Source organism: Cebus imitator, unplaced genomic scaffold (assembly GCF_001604975.1).
Source record: "Cebus imitator isolate Cc_AM_T3 unplaced genomic scaffold, Cebus_imitator-1.0 Scaffold203, whole genome shotgun sequence".
NCBI classification, from domain to species: Eukaryota; Metazoa; Chordata; class Mammalia; order Primates; family Cebidae; genus Cebus; species Cebus imitator.
The window spans coordinates 3,322,822-3,336,966 of record NW_016107518.1 but is presented as its reverse complement, the minus strand read 5'-3'; the positions used below and the strand labels follow the sequence as shown (position 1 = coordinate 3,336,966).

Here is a 14,145-nt window from a genome sequence, read left to right as displayed (position 1 = left end):
GGCTCACCAGAGTTAAATACTCACCCATATATGCACAAAGAGTTTGAAGCACAACTGAAGTTTAACCCACACCTGCCTAATTCCAGGACCTCAGACTGTTTCCACTACACCATGCAGTCATCCTTTCCTCTGTGGTCACCAAAAGCCTCAGAACACTGCCTTGAACCCATTCTAGGCAGAATACAATACTAATCTGTTTTAAACCATGATCCCTGCTATTTCAGGATAACAGGTAACCATGTAAGGTGTATCTCAAGTGCACAGTAGGCTTTAGGAAGACCCTTTTCCAAGCCTGCTCCCGACACTCCCAAGCCCCTCTTTGTTGGTCAGTGTGAGTCTACTCAAAGGTAGCTCTTATTTCTTTTAAAACCATGCTGCATTTCAGCGCACTCTGACAGCACTACGTAACACTTGGGATTCACTTGTTCCCATCTTGCTGCCTATTTTTACACTGTCAGCAATAATTCCTCAAGCTCTTGCTTAGGCATAGTGACCCAGGGATGCAGCAAGAGGGGGCTATATTGTCCCACAGTTCCCATCCGTTTGTGTCAATACAATTGGTGCACAAACACACATCACCCTGTGACTTCTTTCCCCATGGAAGCTGTCCTTAATAAAGCAACCTTTAACCACCTAGATTTCTGCAACCATCAAATCAGATCTAAAAGGGAACTCGGAGGTCATTCACCCAACGTTTGATTGTACCAGTGAGAAAAATAAACTGCAGCCCAGAGAGGGCTGGCAACTTGTCCAGGCAAACACAGCTGGTCAGCCCCAGATCCTGCACTAGGAAGGCCCTAGCTCTCCCAGTTCCCAGCCTGGAGCTCATCCTGCTGCAGTTCACTGCCTCCTCCCTGCCTCAGTGGATGAGGTTAGGGGCTGTCCCCCTGCATGTGGAGTGCTTACCTTGGAACCCTTTTCATGAATGAGACCAGATGCAGAACTCCACATTGATCATTTCTGTCCCTCCCCTTTCTGCTTTCTGTTAAAGGCAGCCCCCCAGCTCCCAGCTGGCTCCTGTCCCCTCCCCCAGCCGGGAGAAGTTATTACATGAAGAGATCAGCTTACCAGTTTTCTTCAGAGCAGAGGCTGAGCTCGAAGCGCCGGGTAGTACAGTGAGGGAGAGCCGAGGGAACCAGCGCGGTGCCTAGCGGAACTCCAGGGCTGGAATCCCGAGACACAAGTGCATCTGCTAGCTGTTAGCACTTGGCAGACGGAGTTCTCCTCTAGGGTAGTTCTAACTTTGGGTAATAATGTTTGTCAGCTACCTGATATTAATATTGCTCCACGTTCAAACAGCAGTGTTAGCAAGACCTGGGGGAGAGGTAAGCCAAATAAAATATCTTGTCAGAAGTTGTATTTTTGTCAGCATTATATTTCCTCTTCTATCAACCAAGAGGGATCAGGGAATGGATTTTTATGGGGTGCAAAGAGTAATGCTTTATATTACTTTTGTAGGCTTCTCTTGCCTTTTCTTCTATGAAGACGTCTTTTCTTCTTGAAGAATTTTGTAATTTCTAAAATCTCATTCTGAAGCTGTCTGTACAGTTGCCACACTGGGAAGTTGCTCTGGCCTTGGTGACAGATGCCTGTAGCACGTTTCTCCTGCTGTAGCAGAAAAAAAAAAAAAAAAAAAAAAAGATGTGCCATGTCAGATTTCGATAGGGACTGTTAACCTTTTGAGAATTTTTCTCCAGTGCTGCAAAGAGAATGTGCATGCTAGGGGAATCACTTTTCTTCCCTGCTTTTGCAACACTTCCCTCTCCTTTATTTTTGGCTTTGATGTGCTTGGATAAATCTGTGCTTAACTTTCTATCACGGGTTTGAAGAGGGATAATAATATGCAACAGGGCTAGGAGTGTGCCCAGCTCAACCTTAGAAGGAAGAGATGTTTTAAGTCCGTGAGGATGATTTATTATTGCAGGTTTAGTTCATGTGATTGTTGGGTGCAGTTGTTTTTTTGTTTTTTGTTTTTTGTTTTAACATCAATGATACCTCTTGGAGTCAGTTTTTTATGCAGCTAAAGAGATTGGAATAGATTGTCACTGAGCCCCAAAGGGGAAGCGCCTTGGTGTCTCCACCCTCACCTGCAAAGCAGCCTGCAACATATTTCCTGTATCCACTTCTTTCACTCCTTACCCTGATGCCTCAGTAACAAAAGGACAGCCTTTCTCCTGCATCCGTCTTCCTCTTTGAAAAGCCAAGTGAAAAGTATATCTCCTAAAAAGGCCATGAGGCCACTTCCCAGCTTCGCCTTTTGTTAGCCTTGTCAGGGACCACGCAGGCTCTGAAAGGCTAATGTAATTACTTTCCCTTGTCTAAGAAGAGTGGAAGTGAGAGCGCTCCCAAGCCCACGGCTGCAAAGCTAGCTGTGGTTTCAGCAGGCGTGTTGCTCTGTTCAAAACAGACATGCAGCTCAGAGGCATGCAGCAACGGGTCATTTGTTGTAGGCTTTTCGCCTATTAGTTAATCATGTCCTCTGCTCTGTAGATATTTCCTGGGCCTGTGGGGGGATTGAGCCCTTGAATGGGAGCAGGAGGAACTGAATGGGTGAGTGATACTGGAAGCTGAAAGCAGACCATTGCCCTCTAGTTGTAGTTGAAGTTCGCAACTTCCCTGTTGATTTTTTTAGTGTGTAGAGTAAATGACAAATGGGCTGGCCTCCCTCAGCCTGGAGCACTTAAGCAGGCGAGTGGAGAGCTCATATGGAAAATATTTCTATCACCGCTGCATGCGCATATGGTCTGGGGAGACCCCCAAACTGAGCAAATCACAGCGCTCCAGCAGCTCCTCAGTGGCGTGCCAATTACTCCTGTTAACAGCAAGCAAAGGGCAGGCTTTAGTTACCTACACGTAGCTGGCTCGTGGGGAAGGCCACTCTGGAATGTGTGTGCCCTGAGCCTTGTGTCACATGCAGAGTGGCAAAAGGCTCTGCTTCACCTGACAGTCAGCAAAGGAGATGAAAAATGAAAGGGATTATACAGGCTCCCCCGAATCTTGGCACTTTTCAGACAGCACTCGGCATTTGAGAAAGGAAGGCAGAGGTTTCGTCTTAGGAATTAAAAGTGTGTGTGCTTATATGAATAGACAGCAAACCCGATCGGAGGTGGTGAGATGCCTGCCCTCCTGCCCCTTTGTTCCACTCTGCTTTGCCAAATAAAGATCCTCTTGGGCCGCCTCCTCTTTTCTTTCTTGCTTTCCCTCTTTTCCCCAGTGTGTGCGTGTGAGTGCGTGTGTGTTTCTGTGCTATTGGCTCCAGAATGCCTGAGCTCCTAGGAAATTGTACAATTAGGATTCCTTTCCCCCTGTTGGAAATGAAAGGATGAGGAAGAAACGTGGGTATGAGTCGCCCCCACCCCTTCCTTAAAAAGAATGTAGTTTATATAGAGCTTTGAAGAATGTGGCATTTATTTATAAAGCCTCTTTTTTATTGTCGTGTTACTTACAAAAGTTACCCATAAACATGTGGCGTCGTCCCTAAGTCACTAAGATTTTCCTTTTCTCTGCCAGCTGGTTTTCTTGCAGGTTTTAATTATCTTCCCTTTGGATGTTCCTAAAAACACATGAGGAAAAGGAAGAAAGAGGAAGAAAGCGTCATACACCTGGGGGTGCTTGGCGGGCTGTGTTCTCAACGTGGGGCTGGAAGCCAAGCGGCACACTCTGGGAAGCAGTTTACAGTCAGTTTTCTAGGGTGTGAGGTCCTTCCAGATAAGCAGGGGCTGGCAGGTGGTGGGAGGAGGGGTGGGATGCAAAGCAAGCCTTGTTTAGCATCCCGTGGCTGGCACTGTCGGCGCTGGTGACTGGTCCAAGGACAGAACAACCTGGTGTGGTGTCAGCGCTTGGGTTGGAGAACAGACACAGAAAGGAACTGTGCCTTTTTAAATGTTCCCATTGCCAGAGCATTAAACTCAGAACACTGACATCATGAGAATGCCTTTGTCCTAGTCATGGTCAAGGTAGCAACCATGTACACTTGTATAGATGGGGTGCATCTCCGAAAAGACTATAAGGGACTTTTAAAGTCAGGCTAGACTTTTGATACATTTCTCAGTGTGAGGAGTGTGCCAACGTGCACCTACTATGCAGGATGCAGCAGAATGGTGGAGGAGGGGAGGTGGGAATGGGAGGCTTGCATTTTCTTTCTTGAACTTGGACTTACTTTCTCAGATAAGACCAATGAGACATTGTTCTATGTAGGGACAGGGATGGAGACACAACTAGAAATCTACTACCTTGCATATTTGGAATAATATGATACATTCTGCAATGTGTGGTCAAAAAGATGTTCTTTAATTTTGATGCCACAATGTGACAAAACCTATCAAAATAAAAACTAGATATCTTAGCTGCTAATGGATACAGACAGGGTTTCTTTCCATGGTGATGAAAGTGCCTTGGAATTAGGTAGTGGCGATGTTGCACAGTTGTGTGGCTATCCTAAAAACTACAGAACCATAACCTTTAAGAGATCAAATCTTATGGTATGTAAATTATGTCACCATTTTTTACATTAAAAATAAGTAATAAATATCTTTTGGACCCAGATTTTCCATTTCTAAGACTTTTTATCATATAGGTCTACTCTGAGTGTGTAGAATGTTCTAGAGCCACTTGTCATAATTAGGCTGTTTCCAACCTACTGTCCTAGTGATATGGCGTGCCCTGCAGGTGTTCAGAAAGAGTGAGGTTGTTGTAGATGTGCAACGAAATGACCACCAGGATATGTTTTTAGGTAAGAAAAGCAAATTGAATGTGCATAAAATGCTCCCATTGTGTAAAATATGTTAACACATTTGTCCATCCCCTCTGGAAGGACATAAAAGAGGGTCTGGGGAGGCAAACAGGAGAGGGTTACGTTCCACTACACACCCTTGATTGAATTGTGCTCAGTAAGCACACCTTATCTAGTAAACAAAAAATAATAAATGATATAATAAGCCACTTCATAATAAATAAAATAAGTGGTATAATAGGTTACCCCCTAGGAGCAGTTTGTACGCAGCACCTGCAGAGGTGCCTGTACATGAGTTAATAGCCATGGTGACAAATGTGCAGCTCAGTGATGTGATTCCCCGAGGACTAAAATGATGTTCTTTACATGGTTCATTCACTCACTGAACACCTTCTGATGGCCCCTCTGTTTTCTCCACTTTGTAGATGAGGATAGCAGTCGTAACTACCTTAAGGGGTGGTTGGAAGGATGAAGTGCAAATAACATGGGTAGAGCTCTTAGCTATGTGTGTCAAACACATAGTAAACAGTGGTTATTGACTACAATCACCATTGCAAATGCTACCAAGTATATTAACTGTATGCTGAAAAAAGGTGAAAAAGACCAGATCTTTGTCTTTGATGAGCTTATACTCTAAAAGGGGCACAGAGTACAAAGGGTTAATGATCATGCAATAAGGAACGTCTCTTTAATTGCAAGAGCAGAGGCAAAGGAACAATGGAAAGCTACCTAAGAAAGCACAGAAAGATTAATGATGTCATATTTGAACTAACGCTTGAAGGGTTGTGTGTTGAGGGTCTTCAAGACAACCCCTAAGATTCAATGATCTGCAGAGATTCAGTGACTCAGCATACCCTGGCACTCACAGCTATGATTTATTACAGTGAAAGTATACAAAGAAAATCAACAAAGGGAGAAGGTTCATGGGGTAAAGTCTGGGGGAAATGAGATAGAAGCACCCAAGGATTTTTACCCTAGAGAAGTCACGCAGGACCTACATGCTTCCCCCCGCAATGAGTTATGACAACACGTGGGAAATGTTGGCAGCCACGAAGCTTGTTAGAGGCTCAGAGCCCAGCACCTTTATTGGGGCTGACCACATGCAAACCCTCTGCCTGCCAGCTAACAAAATTCCACACTCCCGCAAGGGAAGCAGGTGTTCAGCACAGTCTGTACAGTAGAGGCGCAGCAAGCAAGCCATGCTTATCAGTTCTGGGAAGGATGGGAACCCTCCTTAAATCCAAGTTACCAGATGCCAGGCTAGAACGAGCCTTGTAAGCAGACCTTTTCACAGAGAGTAGTCAGTCCTGCTATCTTAACTCTTTTCTAATGGATAGGTTAGCATTTTAAGTGGGAAAAGAAGGGAGAGCATTGCAGGCAGAGGGAAAACATCTGTAGAGCCCCAGAAATAGGAAAGGACATGGCGTGTTCTAGAATAATGCATAGTTCAGATCACAGAAGCATCTGTTGTGAGGGATGTGGCACAAAATTTGTCAGTGAGCTGAATCCTGAGAGCTGAAGTTTTTCTCTGTGCCTTTGTAAATTACCCAAATTCTAGATCTACAGTCAAGATTCTTTTAATGATGTCATTTAGGTCATCATTGCAGGACATTTTCTTCTTCATAAATTATTGAAATTATTTCCTAAGGAGTAAATCAAATTAAATAATGAATGGAGGGCTACTTTGTTTTTTGTTTGGTTTTTGTTTCTATTTTTTATTGAGATAGAATCTTGCCTTGTCACCAGGCTGGAGTGAAGTGGTGTGATCTCGGCTTACTGCAACCTCCGCCTCCTGGGTTTAAGCAATTCTCTGCCTCAGCCTCCTGAGTAGCTGGGAATATAGGCATATGCCACCACACCCAGCTAATTTTTGTATTTTTAGTAGAGACGGGGTTTCACCATCTTGGCCAGGCTGGTCTTGAACTCCTGACCTTGTGATCCACTGTAGGGCTGCTTCGTAAGCAGTGACACCCTTTGTTTAAAAATCTAGTTGTCACTCTTCATTCCTAGAGTGTTATTTGCGGCAAATAGAAATGAAGGATCAATGTAATGACCTTAATGACTATTTCCTGGTACACAATTCTCCCTGGCTTCACCTTTCTTTCTTCTTCTGGTATCTAAAATAGCAAACCAGCTATGTGGACCTCACTTGATATTACAAAACCCAAGTTTGAGCCTTGGGTCAATCACTTGGGTGAAAAGTCATATGATTATAAGGTTTTTCCCATTTAATTTTTTAATTTTTTTTTTTTTTTTTTTGAGACAGAGTCTCACTCTGTCACCCAGGCTGGAGTGAGTGATCTCAGCTCACTGAAACCTCTGCTTCCTGGGATCAAGCAAGTCTTCTGACTCAGCCTCCTGAGTAACTGGGATTACAGGCGCCTGCCAGCATGCCTGGCTAATTTTTGTATTTTTAGTAGAGACAGGGTTTCACCATGTTGGCCAGGCTGGTCTCCAACTCCTGACCCCACGCGATCCACCCGCCTCAGCCTCCCAAAGGGCTGGGATTACAGGCATGAGACATCACACCAACCTAAAAAATTTTTTACTTATAAAAACTGTTGTAAAAACAAATTCAAGCAAACAAATACAGAGAATAAAAGTTAAAGGTTCCACTTTACCCTCATTCTCTCCCCTATCCTCCTTCACTGCCCAGATGAAACTATTGTTAACAATTTAGCATCTCCTTCTAAAACCATTCCTGTACATTTATAAACATAAGGGTATGTGCCTATATGTATGTGTATGTCTGAGGGTTTATATGCATATGTGTATGTGTATGCTTATGACTTGCAATCATAGAGTTTTTCTTCTTTTCTGATACCTGTGCTGCTTGTTTCTACCGCATGTCTAACTGCATTTACTAGAACTTCCGGAATACAGTGCTGACTAAGATAAATGAAAGTGAACATTCTTGTCTTCTTCCAGACTTTTCTTTTGAGATGGAGTTTCACTCTTGTCACCCAGACTGGAGTGTATTGGCGGAATCTTGGCTCACTGCAACCTCCACCTCCCCAGTTCGAGCAATTCTCCTGCCTCAGCCTCCCAAGTGGCTGGGATTACAGGTGTGTGCCACCACACCCAGCTAATTTTTGTATTTTTAGTAGAGACTGGTTTCACCATATTGGCCAGGCTGGTCTCGAACTCCTGACCTCAGGTGATCCGCATGCCTCAGGCTCTCAAAGGGCTGGGATTACAGGCATGAGCCACTGCACCCAGCCCTTCCAGACTTAAATGAGAATGTTTCTAATATTTCATCACTAAGTGTGATACCTGTCAGAGATTTAAGCAGATACGTTTTATCCAGTTACAAGTTTCTTTCTAAGTTTTTATCAGGAGTGATTGCTGAATTTTATCAAGCATTGTTTGTCTTTATCAAAATGCTCGTGTGAGTTGTCTCCATTAATCTACATACATAGTGAATTATATTATGGATTTCTTAATGTTGGACTGTCTTTGCTTTCTTGGAATTCACTATCCTAATGGTGATTTCTTCATTAAATTTGCTACTGGATTTGATTTATAATTATTTTTAATTTTCTCTTGTTTTTACATAAGTGTTATTGGCCCTCAGCTGTATTTTATTGTGCTAGACCAGGGTTTTCCTAGTTTTGTAAAATCAATTCAAAAGCCTTTCATCTTTTCATATGCTTTTAAATGGTTTTTGTTTTTTGAGACAAGGTGTCACTCTGTCACCCAGGCTGGAAGTGCAGTGCGACAAACACGTCTCACTATAGCCTTGACCTCCCAGGCTCGAATAATGCACCTGCCTCAGCCTTCCAAGTAGCTGGAACTACAGGTATGCACCACCATGCCTGGCTAATTTTTTATTTTTCATAGAGTCAGGGTCTTACTTTGTTGCCCAGACTGGTCTTGAACTTCTGGACCCAAGTGATCCTTCCACCTCAGACTCCCCAAGTACTAAGATAACAGGGGTGAGCCATCACACCCAGCCTCTGAAACAGTTTAAATATCAAAAGAGTTACTTTTTTTTTCTGAAGGTTAGTTGAACTCAATACCATCTAGCTCTTCAGTGGAGTGATGATATTTGAGTATTTTTTAACCATTTATTTTATTTTTTAAAAAGACATAATACTTGATATATGTAGGAGAACATATGTAATATGTAAGCAATTATGAAGTAGAATAATCAAACCATCACCACCCAACTAAAGACATCAAACATTCCCAGTACTGTATGCTACTTGCCCCAGTCTTGTCCCCCTCACTTCCCTTCTCCAGAGATAACCATCATCCCGAATTTTACGGTTTTCACTTCATTGCTTTTTTTTTTTTTTTAATATAATCACAGGTGCATGTGGGTCTAAAGAATATACTGTTTGGGCTGATTGCAGTGGCTCATGCCTGTAATGCCAGCACTTTGGGAGGCTGAAATGGGTTGATCACTTGAGGTCATGAGTTTGAGACCAGCCTGGCCAACATGATGAAATCCCATCTCTACAAAAAAAAAAAAAAAATACAAAAATTGGCTGGGCGAGATGATGCACGCCTGTAGTCCCAGGTCTCAGTAGGCTGAGTCAGGAGAGTCACTTGAACCTGGGAGGCGGAGGTTACAGTGAGCTGAGATGGTGCCACTGCACTCCAGCCTGGACAATAGTGAGACTCCATCTCAAAAACAACATCAACAACAAAGAACATACTGGTTGATGGTGTTTGGTTTTGAGTTGTGTAAGCATGGTATCTTGATTTTTTTTTTATTCAACTTGATTTTTTAGACATGGTAATATCTGTAGCAGTGGTTCATTCATTTTCAGTGCTAGATAGTATTCTACAATATGAATATATCGTCTTTTTTCCTGTTGATAGTTATGCGGGTTCCTTCTAGGGTGCTTTTCCTATTACAAACAATGCTGCTATGAACACTTTGGAACGTCTTCTCTCATACTGTGCAAGAATTCCTTTAGGATGCATGCCTAGGGGTTGAATTGGTGGGTCATGGAGAATGTGTTTGTTTAGCTCTACAAGTAATGTCAGATTGCTTTCCACAGCAGTTGTACTAGTTTTCATTTCCACTAGTAGACTATAAAAGTTCTCAATGATTTATCTCCTTTCCAGTATTAGGCATTATCTCCTTCCAGTATTAGGTTAATTTTTGCTGATCTATAAGGTATAAAATGGTATCAATGTGTACTAAGGGACATTTCCCTGATCATTAACTATTGATATACTACAATTTTATGTGTATACATATCATTCACATTTCCTCTTCTGTGACATGCCTGTTTGTATTTATTTTCTGGTTTTAAACTTAGACCTTTGCTTTTTCACTACTGATTTAGGAGTCCTTTGTGTATTTTGAAGATAAACCCTTTGCTTTTTATTCCATATAATATTTTCTCCACTTTATGACTTATGAAGTGTCTTTAGCTAAACAGAAGTCCTTGGTTTTAGTGTATTTGAATGTATCCATTTTATTTCTTTATGTTAACACTCTCCTTTTCTTGTTTAGGAAATTATTGATCCCAAGGTTATAGACATATTTTCCTATATTGTTTTCTAAAATTATTGAAATTTTACACTTCACAGTTAAGTTTTTATATGCTTAGAATTAAACTTTGTATAGGGTGAATAAGGGATGTAATATTTCATTAAGGGATCTAATTTTCTTTTTTCCCCATATTTGCATTGAGTTACTACAGGAACATTTGTTGAATAGTCTTTCCCTTTCAACAAATTTACAGGGCCATTTCTATTCACTACCAAGTTTCCATATTTATGTATATCTTTTTCTGGCCTCTATATTTGCTCCCTTGGTCATATGTCTATGTCTCTACAAGTAACATGCTGTCTTAATTACTACAGTCTTATAATAAATCTCAATCTATATAGGGCAAATTGGTTCACATTATTCTTTGGGAGTGTCTTAGTTATTCTTAGACATTTGGTCTTCATTATGAAATTTGAAGTTATATCAATTTTTCTTGAAAACTCCTTTAAGAATTTTTATCAGTTGTGTATTGAGTCTATAGATTAATATAACACTAACAGCATTCTAATATTGAGATATTCTATCCATGAACATGGTATGTAAGCTTTATGTTTATTTAAGTCTTATTTCACATTTCTAATAAAGTTTTACAATTTTCTATACAAAGGTCTTATACATCTTATTTTCTACTTAATCCTAGGTACTTTGTTATTTTTATTATAAATTATGTGTATGTTTCTGTAATTTTTTTTTTCTTTTGGTTGCTAATGCTTAGAAGGGCAAATGATCAACTGGGCATGGCAGCTTATGCTTGTAATGCTAGTAGCACTTTGGGATGCTGAGACAGACAGATCACCTGAGCCCAGGAGTTTGAGACCAGCCCTCAGTGAAACCTGTCTCCCAAAAAAAATTATTTTTTCAAAAATAGAAAAACATTAGCTGGGCATGGTGGTGTGTGCCCATATTCCCAGCTACTCAAGAGGCTAAGGTGGGAGGATTACCTAAGCACAGGGAGGTTGAGGCTGCAGTAAGCCATGATCACACCATTTTACTCCAGCCTGGGCAGCATAGTAAGACCCTGACTAAAAAAAAAGTACCGATGATCTTATATCAAAACAGCTTTCTAAGCTCTTATTAATTTAAATCAATTTCATATAGGAACTTTTGTAATTTCTAGTACATAATCATGTAATCTGTGAATAATGGCCATTTTGGTTTTTTTTCTTTTCCAAATTCTTATATATTTTATTTCTTTTTTAATGGCCATTTGAGTTTATTTCTTTTCCAGTTTTTAGAATTTTTATTTGTTAACCTTTGCACTGGCTAGAACCTCCAGAAAAAATGTTGAATGGAGGCAGTGTTATTTTGCTCCTGATTTGCTCCTGATTTAAAGAGAACACTTCTGACATTTTGCTATTAAAAATCAAGTTTGTAATCCCAGCACTTTGGGAGGCCAAGGCAGGCAGATCATGAAGTCAAGAGATTGAGACCATCCTGGCCAACATGGTGAAACCTCATGTCTGCTAAAAATATAAAAATTAGCTGGGCTTGGTGGCACACACCACCTGTAGTCCCAGCTACTCAGGAGACTGAGGCAGGAGAGTCACTTGAACTTGGGAGGCGGAGGTTGCAGTGAGCCAAGATCGTGCCACTGCACTCCAACCTGACAACAGAGCGAGACTCCATCTCAAAAAAAAAAAAAAAAAAAAAAAATCAAGTTTGCTGTATCAGTTAATGCTGGTATCAGTTTGATAAGCCCTCTTCTATTCCCAGTGTACTAAGAGATTTATTTTTTAATAATGAACATGTACTGAATTTTATCTAACACATTTTCTCTGTCTATTCAGATGATCATTTGGTTTCACTTTAATCTGTCAGTGTGATACATTACAGAAATAGATTTTATAATGTTAAACTATCCTTGCATTCCAAGGATAAATCCAACTTGGTTACAATATATTTCTATTTTTATTAAATTAATGTTATAACATGACTACTTTTCAGAGTTCTTTAAAAAAATCTATATTTGAGAGTGCCTATAAATTTTTCTTTCTTATGCTATACTTTCCTGTTTTGTTATAAGGCTATACCAGTATTATGAATTCATTTCAGAAGTACTGCCTTGTTTTCTCATTTCTAGAGGATTTTCTATAGTACAAAATTATTATAATTTATTCCCAGAAAGTCATCTAAGAAAAACTGGCTAAGCCTGATGTGCTTCTTCCCGCTGTGGGGAAATTTTAAACCACTGACTGTTTTTATTTAATCATTATAGGAGTATTAAGGCTTTCTCCTTATTCTTGGAAAATGTTTAAAGGTTAAATATGTCTAGGAATTTGTCCATTTTATCTAAGTTTTCCAGTTTATTAACATAAATATGGCCATTATATCTTCTAATTACTTGCAGCATCTGCAGATCTCCAGATACTGCAGAGCCCTTTTTTCTTTCCTAATATTGTTCAATTGCGTCTTTTATTTTACTAACCATTCTTTCCAGAATCCTACACATTTTATTAGTCTTCATAAAAAATCAACTTTTGGCTTTGTTGTTCCTCTGCATTGAAGCTTTGTTTTCTATTTCATTCAGCTCTGCTCTTATTTTTCTTTCTACTTTCCTTGGGTTTATTCATGTCATCGTTTTTTCTTTAACTTTAGTAACTTTTAAAATTTATGTGGGCCAGGCACAGTGGCTCACAGCTGTAATCCCAGCACTTTGGAGTATAAGGTGGGCAGATCCCTTGTGGTCAGGAGTTCAAGACCAGCCTGGCCAACATGGTGAAACCCCATCTCTACTGAAAATATAAAAAGTTAGGCATAGTGGTGGGCACCTAGTCCCAGTTACTTGGGAGGCTAAAGCAGGGAAATCACTTGAACCCAGGAGGCAGAGGTTGCAGTTAGTCAAGATTGCACCATTGTACTCCAGCCTGGGTGACAGAATGAGACTCTGTCTCAAAATACATATACACACACACACACATATATATATGTGCGTGTGTGTATCTACATACATGTATGCATACATATGTGTATACATATATGTTCAACTCATTAATTTTTGGCCTTTAATGTGTTACATAAGCATTAAAGATGGTAATTTTTTTCCTATAGTATCACTTATGTTCCATCTCTTAAGTTTTGATAAACAGTATTTTTATTATTCAGTTTTAAGTTTTGTTTTGTTCTGAGACAGAGTCTCACTTTGTTGCCCAGGCTGGATTGCAGTGGCAGGATCACAGCTCGTGCAGCCTCAACCTCCTGGGCTGAAGTGATCCCTCCACCTCAGCTTCTCAAGTCGCTGAGACCACAGATGCACGCCACCTTGTCTGGCTAATTTAAAAAATTTTTTTTGTAGAGATAGGGTCTTCCTATGTTGCCCAAGCTGACCTCGAACTCTTGGGTTCAAGCAGTCCTCCCACCTTGGCCTCCCAAAGTACTGGGATTACAGACATGAGTCACTGCCCCTGGCCTCAGTTGTTAGTATTTTAAAAAATTATCATTATGATATTTTCTCTGACCCATGCATTATTTAATTATTTTTTTAAGTATGGAGGGTTTCGGTGTTTTTTTAAATCCCAAATTAATTTCTAATTTGATTATATTGTGATCCGAGAATGCGGTATGCGTGATGCTGACTTTCTGAGATTTGTTGAGACTTGCTTTATGGCTTAGTACGTGAACAGCCTCTGTAAACACACCAAGTGTACTTGAGAAAAATGTTTGTTTGATGAACATTCTTGATAATTGGTTCAGAGACTTTTCTATTTCTATTAAATCGAGGTTGTAGATTAGGTTGTTCAAGCCTTCGGTGTCTTTTCTAATGTGCCTTATCTGTCGGGATTTGAGGAAGACGTGTTGAAACCTCCCACCAGCCTGTCTGTTGGCCTGTGGAGGGGTGGGGCATGACTGACCCCAGCATTCTTCAGGCGCCCTCTCCTTGATGTCAGTGGCCACTGTAGCTTTTGCT

At 40.7% G+C, this 14,145-nt stretch overlaps 1 protein-coding gene and 1 long non-coding RNA gene across 4 annotated transcripts in view; one reads left to right on the top strand and one right to left on the bottom strand.

Annotated features, from left to right (window-relative positions):
• The window catches only part of LOC108317536, a 31,402-nt gene extending 30,269 nt beyond the window's left edge, over positions 1-1,133 (bottom strand). For both annotated transcript variants that reach the window (XR_005203328.1, XR_001830793.2), the window contains exon 1: positions 1,069-1,133. This is a non-coding gene — a long non-coding RNA (uncharacterized LOC108317536). The remainder of the gene's footprint in view (positions 1-1,068) is intronic.
• THSD4 (thrombospondin type 1 domain containing 4) overlaps positions 1-14,145 on the top strand; it is a 660,091-nt gene that overhangs the window by 429,547 nt on the left and 216,399 nt on the right. Inside the window, exon 1 of one of the 2 annotated variants that reach the window (XM_017548143.2) lies at positions 1,051-1,325. The exons of the other annotated variant lie outside the window; for it this stretch is intronic. Coding sequence (XP_017403632.1) covers positions 1,254-1,325 — 72 coding nt within the window. The 5' untranslated portion in view covers positions 1,051-1,253. Of the gene's footprint in view, positions 1-1,050; positions 1,326-14,145 lie in introns of those variants that run through there. 2 annotated transcript variants of the gene reach the window in all.